The 15,704-nt window shown below is 48.9% G+C and overlaps 4 protein-coding genes across 4 annotated transcripts; 2 read left to right on the top strand and 2 right to left on the bottom strand.

Annotated features, from left to right (window-relative positions):
- Positions 1 to 16: 16 nt before the first annotated feature.
- SPPG_07010 (uncharacterized protein) lies at positions 17 to 2,869 on the top strand. The gene is made up of 15 exons (XM_016755188.1): positions 17 to 215; positions 311 to 455; positions 515 to 720; positions 774 to 816; positions 874 to 932; positions 998 to 1,138; positions 1,197 to 1,340; positions 1,405 to 1,533; positions 1,590 to 1,625; positions 1,687 to 1,765; positions 1,833 to 2,080; positions 2,142 to 2,224; positions 2,285 to 2,331; positions 2,395 to 2,457; positions 2,526 to 2,869. The coding sequence occupies exons 1-15, from the start codon at positions 66 to 68 to the stop codon at positions 2,750 to 2,752; spliced, it is 1,800 nt and encodes a 599-aa protein (XP_016605575.1). The 5' UTR covers positions 17 to 65; the 3' UTR covers positions 2,753 to 2,869.
- SPPG_07009 (uncharacterized protein) lies at positions 2,724 to 4,861 on the bottom strand. Its single transcript, XM_016755187.1, has 5 exons — positions 4,701 to 4,861; positions 4,535 to 4,633; positions 4,092 to 4,196; positions 3,777 to 4,027; positions 2,724 to 3,713 (listed from the first exon to the last, which is right to left on the bottom strand). Exons 1-5 carry the CDS (start codon positions 4,818 to 4,820, stop codon positions 2,804 to 2,806), a joined length of 1,485 nt encoding a protein of 494 aa, XP_016605574.1. The 5' UTR covers positions 4,821 to 4,861; the 3' UTR covers positions 2,724 to 2,803.
- A 140-nt stretch (positions 4,862 to 5,001) lies between these two features.
- SPPG_07008 (uncharacterized protein) lies at positions 5,002 to 7,836 on the top strand. The gene is made up of 9 exons (XM_016755186.1): positions 5,002 to 5,172; positions 5,234 to 5,305; positions 5,369 to 5,440; positions 5,505 to 5,692; positions 5,762 to 5,863; positions 5,936 to 6,139; positions 6,209 to 6,292; positions 6,351 to 6,404; positions 6,476 to 7,836. The coding sequence occupies exons 1-9, from the start codon at positions 5,031 to 5,033 to the stop codon at positions 7,712 to 7,714; spliced, it is 2,157 nt and encodes a 718-aa protein (XP_016605573.1). The 5' UTR covers positions 5,002 to 5,030; the 3' UTR covers positions 7,715 to 7,836.
- A 1,227-nt stretch (positions 7,837 to 9,063) lies between these two features.
- SPPG_07007 (CMGC/DYRK/YAK protein kinase) lies at positions 9,064 to 15,528 on the bottom strand. The gene is made up of 11 exons (XM_016755185.1): positions 14,702 to 15,528; positions 14,224 to 14,640; positions 13,956 to 14,152; positions 13,741 to 13,894; positions 13,433 to 13,675; positions 13,346 to 13,362; positions 13,167 to 13,286; positions 12,984 to 13,106; positions 12,806 to 12,923; positions 12,622 to 12,739; positions 9,064 to 12,557 (listed from the first exon to the last, which is right to left on the bottom strand). The coding sequence occupies exons 1-11, from the start codon at positions 15,110 to 15,112 to the stop codon at positions 9,280 to 9,282; spliced, it is 5,196 nt and encodes a 1,731-aa protein (XP_016605572.1). The 5' UTR covers positions 15,113 to 15,528; the 3' UTR covers positions 9,064 to 9,279.
- Positions 15,529 to 15,704: the final 176 nt, after the last annotated feature.

Raw genomic sequence — 15,704 nt, 5'->3', positions numbered from 1 at the left:
CCAGCCGACATCGACATGCTCTGTTGAGCTCATCGCCATCACACGACTGCCAACAACCTATTCAAATGCTCCGTCCTTTGTCTGCGCCTGCCAGAATTGTTCTTTCTTTTGCGACGCCAGGATTGAGAAGGTGGCAGCCGACTTGCTACTCACAACTCATCAACTTTCAGCCATTCGCTGGACGTCAATTCCACCCCGGCGAAGTTAAGGGAAAGGTGTGCTATCTATGAGACGGAGGTGGATACCCTCACATCTAATCCGCGAAAGAGTTAGGGATGCTCAGTTGTAAGTCTGATATTTTTCTTATTAGAGGGTCGTCACTTCAAGACAAACCACAGACTCTGCTAGTGCGAAGCGCTTTAAACGCACAGAATCAGCCCAGCCCATACCACAACTTGCCAGTACGGTTGTGACAAACTACTGGGACGACGTAATGAAGTTCTCCCGGGAACCAGGTATGCCAGCGCTCTGATGGATAATTTGTGATCGCGCGTTAGTAATGGCATGGCTTTAGGATCGTATACGCTCGGGCATCCCACCGATAGTGGAGGAGAAACACCATCAGATTCAATGGCAGACCATGCCAACTTAAGTGTGCAAGATGACCATGATATACGGAGGCTGCTCCGGCGTACCATATCCACTCGTAGGGAGCAGGGCGACATCTTACCAAGTCTACTGGCGCGCCAATGCTGCGAATTTTACGAAGGGCTGGATTTGGTGAGCAAAACAGTTGCAGGAGAACTCTGCGGTAATGCTGATGGCCTGCATAGGCAGGGCGAGCGAACTTTCTTAGGATTTTGGGACGGGATTTCGGTAGGTGCTCGCAATACCTCGGCTTCAGGCATTCATATCTCATACTTGATGGCGAAGATGTCAACCGGGAAGCGGTTGCTGCTGCTGCCCATAAGTATCTTGATGCTAGATCCGCGGTAAGAATATAGCTCGGATCTTGCTGTGTCAGAAATTGAACTTCATCCATTGGCTGCATTCGCAGGGTAAAGGCGATAAGGGTTTTATGCGAACTGAAGAGATATTACGGCAATCGCTACAGCCTCTTTACGAGAAATTTTTTGAACGGATAAACCAGCTACCTGGAGGAATGCAGTTCCTTGTCAATATGCGGGCAAATGTGCTGGTAGGAGTTCTATGGGTACATGTGGGTTGCGCGTTAACGTGCTTAACATGGAACTTAGGAAATCCTAGGGCGCAATGGAAACGACCCATATCTCCGTGGCTTGAGTGATTCTCTCAAGACCCAATTGCAAGGATGGTTCGGAATTGGATTCCTGGACCTGGAGAGGATTACATGGAATAGCCCAGCCACTGTACTTGAGAAGGTCACTTGCAGCATGTACCTTGTCGCGTGTCAGATGGGCTTAACAACGAAAACATGTACTCCAGATCGTCCGATATGAAGCTGTGCACGCTGTTCCGACGTGGCAAGCCTTGAAGCAGCGTCTAGGACCCGGAAGACTGTGCTACTCCTTCTTCCACAGAGGCATGCCGCAGGAGCCATTGACATTCGTCCAAGTAAGCTCCCTCGATTCTAGGTTGAATGATGGCTTATTGACAATTGAGGTTTCCAGGTGGCACTGGTGAGAGAGATTGCCGAAGATGTGCAAGTGAGTACCGGAAGCTAACCTCCATAGCCAATGCGATGACCTTCTGACTATAACCCCTTAGGTCATACTCAACGATCCGTCTCCCGAGGTGCCCGATCCAACGGTAGCCATATTCTATTCTATCTCATCCTCTCAAAGAGGTGTGCGTGATCTACATTTAGTTCTCAACATAAAGCTCTGTGACAATTACTGATCGCCTTCTGATAGGTCTCTCTGGAGTCGATCTTGGCAACTTTCTTATTAAACGCGTGGTCAAGGAAATACAGCAAGTCTTACCTAGCATCGAAACGTTTTGCACGTTATCACCGATTCCCAGATTTCGCCAATGGCTGGAAACGAGATTGAACGGTGGAAATGTTCCATCGGGCGACTCGTTATTGTTAGGGGAGGAAGTTGAGGCACTCAGAAGCCTGATGGGAAAGGGGGCTGCAGACGATGATATCTTAATTCTTAAGGTTGGCATTGTGATAGATGCTGATCCTTGAAGCCATTAATCACAAAACCTGCGGTTTACAGAACATTTTGGCTGGTAACTCGTGGTATAAAGACCCTAACGTATCCCAAACTCTGAAGCCGATCCTCTTACGATTATGCGCACGGTAAGCAAGGGTTGCGGTGACCTAAGGAATGAAACGCAGGTCCTCATGCCGGTTTCCTAGATATCTCCTGTTTGAAAAGAAGCGATCATTTGCTCTGGACCCCGTTTGTAAGTTGATCTTGATATATGCGGAAACCAGCGTTCCAGGTGGTTGCTGACTTCGACTTCCAGGCAACTTTCATATCCGCAATGGAGCCTGCATGCACAGACTCAATTGGATGGGAGATACGTCAGGTGTTTCATATTCCTTAGGGCACTCTTTGATATCTTGCCTCTGATACTTGTTGTCATCGCTTTTGCAGAGAAAGGGTTGAGCCAATCTTATGGCATCATGGTGAATTACAATTACGTCCTCCCGGAAATCGAGACAAACAACCAATTGTACCTGCTGGACGGGACGATTGCAGTGATGGAGCCGGTGGATCAGACACTCGAGTGGGCAGTAAGCACAGCTGTCCATGGGGGAAAAGACTTCGCTAGACTCCGACTAGTTAAAAGTGTAGGGGATGTGCAGATGGCCAAATTATAGATTAGGGTTACAGTATATCTGCGGTACACTTGCGGCCGATTGACCAAAAGATTACCATGATCGACAGGGCACCCAGACGTCGACCACCTTCCCTTCCTCTACAATATAATACCATTCAAAATTTGCTGCGGCCAGACAGGCATGATTCGGTACAATCTCCACTGTTGTACCAATCTCAAGGAATGCTTCAATTTCCTCCGGACTAAGACCCGCCACAACTCCATGTTCTTGACTGACTCGACTAACAGTTCTATGTGCGAGATAATCGCCAGCTAAAACGCCGTATCCAGGATATAGCTTAGCACCGCGTGCTCCTGGACCGTCTTTGCTGAGAGCTAACGCGCCCGCATCAATGAGAACCTCATTCCGATGGGGATATTGACTCAAAACACGGGATAGGATCGTTGCCGCGCATCGCGAAATCGGCCAGGGCATACCAGATATTTGCTGGATATCCAGAAAAATATAGTTTCCGAGATGTACTTCAAGTTTGAAATCGTTATGTGTCGGATTTTCAACCAAGGCCGCATCCCCGATAGCTGATTGATCTGAACCGCCCTTGTGCTTCTTTTCATCTTGTTCGTCGTCTGGGAGGGCGGATGCTGCCACGTCATTTGCGAGCTCCCCGGCTTCTTTCATAAGCGCATCGCCAACTGTGCCTAATCTTGCCTCTGATATTGCTTCTCGTCCTGCGCCGGCCATTTCCAACAGCGCTTTGACACTAGGAGTTGCACCCACGCTTGCGACAGGGGCAGTTATACCGATTGATCGAAGCTCCTGAGCTAGAGCCAGTGTCAGGCGAGCTTCTTCCTTGGCTGTTGCGAGAGCACCAGCGACGTCTGCTGCTTCGTACGAATGTCCACTATGGCTATAAAGGCCAGAGAAACATATATGGGCAGATCTGTGGAGCCGCGACGCAAGAGATATTGCGTTGGACGTTGTCGAAGGTACTCCTGCTCGGCTATGACAGCGGAAGATTCATCATCGCAGAGACCTAAATCATACCTAAGCGAAGAAAACCTACCCGTATCCGGTGTCAATCTTTAGGAAAGCCCTGAACATCGGCTTAGCAGGATCTAGCGCAGCGCGCCCTTGTGATACAGCACTGCTCGGATTAACTGCCGATGTGGCTGTGGGACCCACCGCAATAGCATATCGCTCTAACGCATCAATGATAACGTCATTGTCGACCATGACATGGAACTTTTCAATCCGTTGTGACACTTGGTGAACTTCTTGAATCTTGTCGGGAGACAATGGTACGGCATACAAAATCTTGTTGTGATAATCAGAACAGGTGCCAAACAGTTGAATGCTAAAACCCACAATAGACACATACATCTTGAAACAAGCCACTGTTGGCAAAGTACCGTGCTTCTGCCAAAGTACTGACAATTATCGAACTGAGAGAATCGCCGAGTTGAAGTAGTGCGCCTTCAATCGTCTGTTCAAATGGATTAATGATATTCACATTAGACAACCGCGTTTTTAACGTCTTGAGAACCAATATTATGATTGTGATGTATCTTTTTGTATATAAAAGGACCAAATTCAAGAATCATGACCATCATTTGGGCAACCAAAGCCCTATGCAAGCGATCATTACCGTGATACATTACATCTGAGACCCCCAGACGTTGTCGTATAGAACATCATAGACAAACAACTCGTCTCTCTTATAACTCTGCCAATGGTGCGCTCCATCAACGCATCATCCATATCAGATCAGAGCATAGTCAAGAAATGCTTCTGGCCTGGTAAGACTGCTACCTTTGGACGTACCTTGTGTGTCTTGACATGCACCCGAACATCCACGCCCGCCTCCTTTGCTGCGTCAATTAATTCTTTTGCGTTTTGTTCTACTTTTGCACGATCCACCAGCTATCGAATTCTACTGAGTTAGGGTATTTTAATAGCGGCGAATGGCTGCATGGTGTGCTTGACTTACAAAGGCGGGGGTCCGGAGCTCTTCAACAGACCGACCCACATATGCGGCACGAAGCTCATCTTTAGAATATGTAGCACGCGCTGGGTAGATCCCTGGTGGGGGCGGGGAGGTGAAAGGCATGCTTGATGAAATAAATGGGATGGAATTGCAATTGTATTTGGGCTTGCCTTCAGTTCTCCAGCATGCGTCATCGGCTGCTTGGTTTGTGGAATGCGTTCGAAGCGGTTTCGAACCTCACTGGTTAGCTTAAATAAGCTGAGATCCGCTCCATGTATGTACTGTAGATCTTTAAGTAACTCCCATTGCTTTTACTACAGTCTGCCGGTTACAATGGCCGACGAATACGATGCAGACTTTGAGGAGCCTCCTTTTGACAAGAGGGTAGAGCATCTGCAGGATGACTCCTTGTCGGACTTTCCGGTCCACGAAGCGTACCGAAGAAAGAGCCAACAGCAACCACCAGGCAATATTGGTACGAGAAATTGGCTTCAATGAGCGCTGAAATGCAGTTATGTGGTCCTCAATTGCTTCAGTCTTCTCACGAGCACCCAAAGGCTCCCATGGTCCCACAGAAAGGTCCCCGGCCGCCAAACAGGGACGGCAAGGTTGGTGGGCAAATTGACCTCTTCGTATCGGAATGCGACCTGGCTTACCCAAAGAATCTGCAGTAGGCTCTGCCGGAAAAAAAATGCCACCTTTTAAAAAATCTAATAGCAGTATTGTACGAGGTTCCACAGTAGGTGGGTTCATAAATCCCGGTCTTTTTTAACAGAACGGATCTTGAAACGTTAAGACATCTTTCAGCTCGGAAACACAGCAAGTCAACATCCATATTTCCGCCATACTCAAGTCGTCCCCGACCTGCCGGAATTAATCCTGCGTCTTTAGCGGCAGCCGCAAACTTTGATGAAATTGCACGGTTAGTGGGGATCATAGATGAACAAAAGGTCCAGATCGCGAAACTCTATGAAGAACGCCGAACGATGAAGATCGTAAGTTGATCATTGGATGCATTCTACGACACAATAGTCATATCTTAGCGAGTTTTACATGCTCTATAGGTGAACCACCGCCAAGATAAAGCTATTCAGCAGATGGGAAAAGAGCAGGGTGATTTACCAGCGCTTGTCAGGTCATTAAACGATGAGTTGCGCGTGCTGAAGGTTTGTAAACTTCTCAGATGCGTTTATCGGCCAGTTCTTTGTCGTTGGCCAGTCATAACGTATTATTTATAGACAGAGCGACTGCGTGACAAAGAGCGCCTGGGACACATCGAACGCAACGCGCAGGCACAGGTTGCAGAAAACGTTCGCTTACAGACGCTTGTGCACACAATGCAAGCTACGATCAAGAATAGGAAATTGGAAAACAGTGATAAACTGAAGGACGAGATTGAAAGGCTGAGAAAAGATGTAGTAAACCGCGACCATACTATTGCGGTTGGTATGCGAGGGATTTTTAAGCTCAATCCCAGGTGACCCTAACCCTTTTCTTTCACTCCGTTACAGGAGCTCGAAAAGACTTTGAAGCACACACAAGGTGCAAAAAGCGGTGATCTGCGAGAGGCAAACAAGAAAATCCTTTTGTTGCAGGTGAGAAGAAGTTGTTTTGGCGAGCAGGACCTCCAATAACTCACATCCGATTTGACAGACGGAATTGGAGGAACTCCGTGAAAAGTATCAGACGAATGTGCATAAATTGCAGGTAAATTAAAGTCACCGCCGTATGTATCTCCTAGATAGAAGGGACCGTACTGATTTGATGATTTTGCAAAGGATCGTGAGCGTGAGAATGCTGCATTGTCGATCTACGCGCAAGCGGGTGCCCGACAAAGGCGGAAGCCGAGTCATAGTGATAACTATGAGACGAAAGCTCAGCACGAGTGGACCGAAGAAAAAAGTCATCCCAAAACCCTCCAGCGCCCAGCAGCTGTGCATAAAACTGTTCCTACTGTCCGGCAGAGCCTTGATGGCCGAATTGGAAAGAAACACAAAGCTAGAGCTGACACGCGGTCCCTCTCTCCCAGTCACCTAAAAACGACAGCGAGGACAAATAATGCTCGAGTAGTGGATAAACCTCAGCAGGAATCTCATGCTTCAGTTCCGGAAAAACAAAAGGACCTGGATCTCAGTACTGGCGGGAATTACGAGGAGGAGATCAGCGGAATAGTAGAAGAATCTGCACAAAGCGGGGAAGAAAAGTCGGAAGGCATTCTTGATATGGCATTTCAGTCTGCGAAACCCGTCAACAAACATCTGACCTTGGGGAAGAAATCAACACTTCCGGCAAGTCCAGATGTGGATGCACCACCTTCAGTTGCCAATCAAGACACCTACCAGGAAGGAAATCTCCCTAGCGCATTGTCAAAACCGAGCTTGCAGGCCAAGTCTCATATCGCACAGTCCAGTATTCACAAACCTAATCTTTTTGCGCCTGTACCAACCTCAAAACCCACTGCCTCGATGGAGCCTCAACAAGACCCATTATCAATGAACGCAAAGAAATCTTATGAAGCAACATTGAAACCGCCACAACACACTAGTCACGAAGTTATGCAAGATGGCACTCCGTCTGCAACCAATATTCCCGCGGCCAAGCAGGACCTCCCGAGTTCCGGCTCAGTGAGGAGTTCAAATACGTTCCTGACCACACTGCCAGATCTTGCTGATAAACAGCACCCAGAGATGGAGTTGGCGAAACCGTCCAGTCATGTACAACCTTCCGACGTCACGACCTCAAAGATCTCACACACTACAACACCTGCGAAATCACACAAATTGGACTTTTTGACGAAACCCTCGTCGCAAAATAATATTTCAGGGAATTTTTCCACTACGTCGTCAACCGAAAAGTTAAACGGCGGGTACTTGCCAAACTTTGCAGAATCTAGAAGCGGACGTGGGCGTGGAAGTCAGCGAGATGTTTCATTAGCAGAAAATGCTGGTTCACATTTAGCTAGTTCATCATCACTTGGAGGGGAGAAGCCCAACGCAACTCCCCTTTGGTTGAGATGATGAGAAAAAAAGTTACTTGTATATACGCTGGAACTAAATCGGGATGCCATCTGGTAACCTTTTCTGTATCCATTACTTGTGTCTTTGGCAGGAATACATAATTGAACTGTACAGCGACTTGCAATCCATGTATCTCCCCCCAAGTGGTTGGTGCGATGGTGATAGACATTGCCTACTACAATTTTTTTTCGCTGTTATTCAGCGGTCAGAACATTGCCCATTTGAATGCATCGCTAATGCGTAATTAGATCAACCAAAGTATCATCGAAACATCAAAGTTACTCTACTAGCATAGGAATGCTCAATGGCTGCTTGCACAGCGCTGAGCGAATATTCGCATCGTTCCTTTGGGCTAGCTGTACGACAGCTTCCCTTCAAACACACGGCCAAAAACGTTTCAAGAGCTTTGCGCTGCGCAACCGCGCAAGGTGTTGATTAGTTCACAGGTTTTGATTATGCAAGACGCGCACCTCGTCAAACCCTAATAGTGAGGCGCTCAACCTACAAATAACGCAGAAAACTCTAGTTGTCCTAACAAACGTTTGCAAAAGCTGAATTTTAAAACCGGTGAATGCCGTACTTTGTATTCGTCTCTAGCGGCCGGAACCACGTAGGACGGGACGTCGATTGAACATTGCTTGTTTCTGTCGTTCGTTATTTTCTTTTTCTACTCCTGAAAACCATTTAACGGAGAGTGTGGGTCATGGACATTCTGAGAGTAACCATCTCATCCCGCATGAATCATACCCGTCCGGGTCCATTAAGCCCGAATAGTCCGGATTCGGCAACCTCATTGACGACTCCAAACTCTGCTTTATCGCCGTCAACCGAGGGCTTAAACAGGCACAGTGAACTGGCACCCCGTCAATCTAACGGAAAGCCGGGAGAAAAGGTTTGTACAAAAGATGCAGCTGAAAAGTTCCTTCCTTGTCTATGGGATAACATTATATCACACTAGCAGGATGTGGTGGACGGTTTTTTGAAGAACTGGTTGGGATGGGGTGGTCAATGATTTGCTCGTCTGATTCTTGTATTCAGGAAGAGATAGTTTCTAGGTAGTGGAGTTTATGTACTGGCCAACGAAACAAGTTCACCTCTGAATTACGGCATTTGTAAATTAGAAAATCAGAAACCGGTAACGACCAGCAACATCTTAACAACGGGCTTAATTGCTACCACGGAAGTACAGTCTTGGATATTTTTGGTCGCCATCCTGACATCCAAGAGTTTGCATTGGGACGATTCATAGTATTGCTGGATACTCATGTCGGACTGGAACGGAATGCAAAACTGTTCAAATATCCTCAGCAACTGCCGAAAGTTATAAAAGAACGTTTTTGGCCAAAAGATCCATAGGCATACCCACTTGAAAGCAGGCTGTCTGTGTGAATTCATTTCCAATAAAAATAAAAACAAGCGCATACAAAGCTACCACGGCCTCCACACACACACAGCTCCCTCAGACCAGAGCGTAGTTTGTCTAGGTCAAAAGTCACATTCTCTCAACCGTGTCTTAGAGCCCCCTATTGTTAATTCCAAACTTTTATATCTTCCTACCTATCTAGCTAAACCTCCTCATCTTCACTTCGTCGTCGTCGCCGCGACCAAGATTCGTCGGATCTCTCCCCTGTAGATCCATCATTAATATACCCACCAGGATCCAGAGCTGCAACCGACGAGGCCGGAGATGCAGGTGACGTTGCCATGCTTGAGCCACCGCTATTCGCCACCCTGTGTCCTGTCAAGACAGCGCCCAAGCCAAGACCGGTACTGTGACGTGATCGCTCGGTTGTCGTTGATTTGGCGCTGCCGCCAAGGAGCCCAGTGGATAGGCTTCCCCAACTCATGCTTTTAGCCTTTCGATACAAATCGCCAGCCGGTGAACCCGTAGGAGATGGAATCGGGTAGAGATGGGATCCTGGACTACTGTTGACCACAGAGGAAAGATGGCTGTGCGACTCTTGCCTACCTGTTCCTCCTCTTTGCTCTAGGTCTTCTGGTGTTCCTACCCCAGCGCCCCAAGCTACGTTAGAATACTGGGTAGTAGGTGGCACGCGCGGCCAGATTCGGGTGTGGTGATAGCCAACCGATGGTATTGGAGCATCGAATGATGGCGTTGAGTACGGGTCATCTGGCAGATTTCCTCCGTAATGATGAGCCATATTTGCCACATGAAACGGATGAATTTGGGCAGACGGATCAGATTCCAACTCCTGTCGAGCGGTGCTGGGTACCTCTGCAATACCTGTCCCAGTACCCCGATAGGAATTATCATGCGGATTTCGCGGGGATATTGTGCCCACTCGGGTAGCAAGGTCGCCACCGTTGCTTGTCGTGTATCCCCCACTGGGATAATGCGACAGGCTGTCATAGATGGCCTCACTTCGTCCAGTGTGAACAACTGCCGGATCACCATATGCGGCTGCCACAGCAGCCATCGAAGATGCTGAATGTCGCTTCTCGTATAGCGCACCATTGAGAGCCGAGGACGTTGTGGCGGAAAGAGCACTATACCCAGGAAGGGATGGCCCTGCACCATTATACAACGGTTCAACCTGTCGATGGTGTGCTGGTGGGTAATGCATTGGCAGCATTCCCTGTTGTTGTCTCCAGCTTTCGGTGGCCGCGACTGGTACGAATGAGGGTGGATTGGGAGAATTATTCCGCGATATCTGAACCCACTCGGCAGGCGCATAATGTGGTCCTGAAGCTGAATACTTTCGTCCAGGTGAGCGTCGTTGGTATTGGGGATCTACATTGTCGCGTGCGGAATCCGCGGACCCATTGTACGCCCTTCCATGGACTTGTTGCGACACCCTACCACCCCCTTCATCCTGTCCGTTATGATTACCCCATGCGATATCATGGTACCGAGTTGCTGTATACCCGCCAGGCATGGCACCATACGCGACTTCCAAAGGTTCCATGATAGGAAGACCCATATTCACAGCTACCATCGATGTCCGTCTCGCTGGCACGTCTGGCGCTCTTGCGACGTCACCGCTACCCTTAGACCCTGCATGCCCGGACGTTGAGTGACTGTGACATCTCTGTAGTAAATCCGGCATACTTGAGAAGCTCGACGTCTGATTCAACGACCGATCTTCCGTTCCTCCGACACTCCCGTGAGGTGCTGATCCTCTTCGTATTTGTGCAGCTACCTGTTCTACACCAAGTCCACCAGTAACCCTCGGATCTCCAACAGACAGTCTCACTCCTCCAGCTACATTCGCATTAGTATGCAGCGATCGGTCTTCACCATGTACTCGGACATCCGCAGATCCACGTCGACTTGATTGATGACTCCCAGTGGCCGACGATGCGCCCCGCTCTAAATCGCCAAAAGGATCCCATTCGACTGAGCTATACATGGACGGTCGCCTGGAAGGTAACGCGCTTCGCTCGCCCGTTTCGCCATGTCGAGGATGCCCATCTCCAATCAAAAGAGACAAATTATCATCCGAAAACGAGACACTTTGGGACTGGGAGGTTCCCGACCCCCGCGTCAAAAGATTCCATGGAAAAAATCCGGCGCTCGATGCCGCCAATGCCATCGCCGAGCTATACCCTTCTGGTGACCTTGGGTCGCTCTCCGTTTGATCAATCATTTGCGAGCGGGCCTTCCGCAAAGGATAGCCTGACAACATGGGCCCTAATGTCGACCTTGCTACGTTTTGTCCCCCATGCTGCAACAGATCGTATGTATGATAGACTCCTGGATTTACACCGCCCCCGCTGGTAAGCGCAGGGGGACCGTGAACCTCGTCCACATCCTCTTGAACAGTACGGTGAGTATGCGCCTTTTCATTGAGACGATCCTGATGAAGGGTATCTCCTGTCTCTGCGACATTTTTGTCTGTCGCACTCGCCCCTTGGTTCAGCTTAGCAGAGCAAGGTGTTATGCGAATGTCGGCCATGCTTTCTGCAACTTGACGCATTCCTGAGCCATCCTCATATTGCTGCAAAGCAGGATCATTTTCCATAGTAGACCCACCCACAGATGGATCTAACGCTTGTTCATCATGTCCCGCAGAGATCGGACGATTTGATGATAGTACGCTGATGCCAACAATGGGTGTAGAGTCTGTTTCGATACTACTCTGCAGTAGAGTTTGACTTGGTGACGTATGTGCGCTATCATCGATTGTGCTTGCCATGTGGGAGACACTGACGCTTCGAAGTCCGTCAGTCGTTCCATCCTCTCCCACTGTCGTCAAATTGCTGGTAAAGGATCGGGTGCTGGGTGACGATACCGTACTTTGCCGTGCGCTCACAAATTCACGATCGCTCGCAGATCGCGAGTAGGGGCTCGTAGAAATTCTAGGATTGTCAACTTCCATCGGGGTAGCAGAACTATCCTTCGGAGATCTCACGTCATGGCTTCGTTGAGCAGATTCAGATAATGGCTGATACAAGGACGATTCGTCGGCCGGAGCCGCTTCGTCAATGGCCAGAGATTCATCCGTTTCCATGTCCTTCGGCGACAAATCTACTTCCATTTTCAGCCCACTGCTCCGTTTGACGTCATTCGATCCGCGTTGATGGATAGCGGCCAATCTCTGCAACTGAGGGGGTAGAGTTTCTTGTAAGCTGCTAATGGTGTTAGCGCGTGGTCGTCGTTTAGCGGGTTCTCGATATTCGGAGTCTGACGACGGTGAAAGCGCGCGTGGGGTAGGGAGTTGTGGCGTCGTTGTGCGCGCGCCTGAGCGCAAAAACGGACCAGTGTATCGTTCACCTGTGATGAAGGGGTGCAGTCTGGCTTGTTGCGGAGTCCATCGCTCAAAAGGATTCAAGGTCAGAAGACCGCTAAGGAAATCGATGAAACATTGGCGTTGCTGCGATTCTGTATCCAATGACGGCGGGTGAGTCCAACCACGTCGATCGGTGCAATGACATTTGGCACTAACCCTTTTCAAGATCTTCGGGGGAAGCCCCTTTTCGCACACTTGGATACTGGTTTATGATCTCTTCCAAGGTGGTACCGGTAAAATACCTCTTGGAAGGCTGCTCGAAGGTTCCACTCTCCTGGCGGAGTAACAGCGAATTCAACATAATAATCAGCGCGCCGCAGTAGCAACAGAAAGCCCGTACCTTTATGTACTGCTCAGGAGTTTTAAATGCGTATGTCACTCTTCCATCAGGCCCAAAGTTCTTATTGAAGAAATTACGTGCTGACTTTCCTTTCTCACACATATATGCGGGTGGGGGTCTATGCCAACAGTCAGTATTTCTGCGTCAACGGGATCGAGCCGTTCCATGTCGTGCGTACCCTAACATCTCAACAATGCGTCCTATTTGATTGTACTCTGAAGTTCCCGGAAATAGTGGCAAACCTAGGAAAAGCTCGCCAGCGATGCACCCTAAAGACCACATGTCGATCGAGGAAGTATACCTAATGGCAGCGATGTGTCCAGTTCCCGGAGCAGATACTATTGAGCCTTTCAATACTTACGGTAATCCGAGCAGAACTTCCGGAGATCTGTAGAATCTCGACTGAATGTACGTGTACACCGTCTGATTCTCATGGCATGCAGAGCCAAAGTCTATGACCTTGATATTGGGTGACTCCAAGCTGAAATAGCGTGAGCGTTCACTAGATCTAGAAATTCGGGGCCACACATCTGTACTCACTTCTTTAGTAAGATATTCTACGAGGCAAAACCCGTGTTAAAATGGTGCATTACTGGGTCATGCCAATTTTGTGATGAAAAAACTTACCTCAGGTTTTAAATCGCAATGTATGATGCGCGCTTTATTGAGGATGGTCAAGGCATCCAGTACCTGTCGAATAAAGATGCGGACCAGATTGGTTGACAGGCCGCGAAATTGATTTTGTTTGATGAGTTCGTAAAGATTGACGCTGAGCATCTCAAAAACGATGCAGAGGTGGTTGTGGTGGATAAAGTGATCCTTCATTCGGACAACATGATGCGCATCGTTTGGGTCAAAGGTGAGATTTAACTGTACAATGAGAAGTCATATTCAGTCTCTGTAGATAAAGCGGTTCTAATATGCACGAACCGTACCAGTTCCAAAATTGCTACCTCCATCAAAGATTGGTTATGATAAGCGGGCTTATTCTTGATGACCTTCACTGCAACTGCTTCTTTGGTCTTGATATTCACACACTTGGCGACCTGACCAAAAGTACCCTGACCCAAGACATCCATAATTTGATACCTGAATAAAAGACCAATTAGGGGATGGCGCGTGTCCATACTCGAGCAGCTGGCATACTCACTGACGCCCTTCCTGACTTCCAATGATATCATTTACATAGAGCAAATAGTCCCAATCTTCATTATCCCTCCCGTGGTTATGCATTGGTTTAGATGGCTTGGTCAAGACCCGTCGTGGATTATGGTTAGACTGGTAGCAAAAATCCGGATTGATACGAACATAGGTTGTCAGCAAATGGGCAGTTAAGCGGTAGACATTCTGCATGATAAGGTGGGGACATATAAAAGGTAAGACAGAGATCTCAGCTGCGTGACGACCATGGACCATACCGGTACACTTCCAGATGGACGCAAAGTCGTACGTTTCTCCGGCCAATTTCGTACTCGCACGAAGGTTCTTTCGCGGTCTGGGTTGAGATCAGCCTTAGGACCCGAAGGATTGTACTGCTTACGGTATTTGGCGTATATATATGACTGTCGCTTTCGTTCCAGCTGTTGCAGATTTGGGTTGCTCAGTGGGGAGGGGGAAGATGGTTGGTCGCCGGTCATCGCGCCGCTACTAGGACTGCGGCTAGAGGCGCTGTTTACGTTGTATTCGGTTGAGGCTAGTGGTGGCCGTGTGTTGACGTACAACCTGGGTGTCGTGCTGGCGGACAATGGTGAGGTTACGCTGTTGTGAGGTGATGCGGCAGATGTTCGCTGACGAGCCTGATATTGATTCGGAGGGGGTGACAATGGCGGAGGTCCCTAAGAAACGCATGCGATCTTAGTTCGACCTTGTGATACTGCAACAAAACAAAATACGCACCTGTGATGACGGTGAAAGAGCTCCAATGGAATTGGCCGGTGGCGGGACCATGATTGGGATTTGGCTTGAGGATTGTCGTTTCCTCCGACCTAGTGATGTCCTGGTGCCTGGCGACGATGCGAGTTCAGAGTGAGAAGAAGAGCCTGGCGTCGAAGAAAGTGGTGGTGGGGCTGCCATTGGTGGCGTCATTCGGTTGAGCGTCGACACCGACAACCCCCCAGGCATAGTTTGATAAGGCGTTCCTAAGCGTCCATGATGCTGTGGTGCGGTTGCTGGTAATGGTAACTCTGAGAATGAAGGAGTCGAAGCTGTAGGCCTTTCGGACGGGGAGAGTGGCTGGTGATCATCTCCAATGGTAATGATCTGGAATTCGGAAGCAGAGGGCGAGACGGCAGTCATAGTGGGGTCCATGACAACGTTGTAACGAGAATGAAATGCCTCTCAAAGTTTTATCATCTTGCCAGAGGACGGGCTTTCCGAAGGTCGCAGCTCCGCGCGAACCGGCGTGGAAAGCTGAGTCGAACAGTCCTCCAAGGCTAATGAATACACTGGCGATGCGTCAACAATGATACTCCAAAGAAGCGCTTGAGGAGAGAATAATGCGTCAAGCAACTCTGCACCCATCGGTGGGGTGACTTTGTCAAATCGTGCCGTGCCGCTTCTTTGAAACGCCCAAGATAAAGGATGTGTCTCTGGAATCTCTGCTGCCGCTTACCGCAGGATACCTGACGTCCCGCTATGAGGAGTCGCCAAAAGTCCCGTCCACCGCTAGTAATTGTAACGTGTGGGCGAGTGTTGTTGGAAGGCAATGGAGAGCAAGATGGCACGTCGAAAGAGCAAGTAGGTTTGCGCCCTTCAATTAAAGGGGGTCTTGGACGCCCCCGTGACCCACGCTATAAAAGGGCCTTCGTCCTTTCTTTTCCTGCCCATCTTTTTTTTTCCAAACTCGATGCAGTTTTCTCCAGCAGTTTCTCCAGCAGTTTGCAAGAACACACGAGTAGAG

The sequence above is a fragment of the Spizellomyces punctatus genome, assembly GCF_000182565.1.
Source record: "Spizellomyces punctatus DAOM BR117 chromosome Unknown supercont1.14, whole genome shotgun sequence".
NCBI classification, from domain to species: Eukaryota; Fungi; Chytridiomycota; class Chytridiomycetes; order Spizellomycetales; family Spizellomycetaceae; genus Spizellomyces; species Spizellomyces punctatus.
The sequence above is the reverse complement of the archived record's forward strand: the minus strand, read 5'-3'. Positions and strand labels throughout refer to the sequence as shown.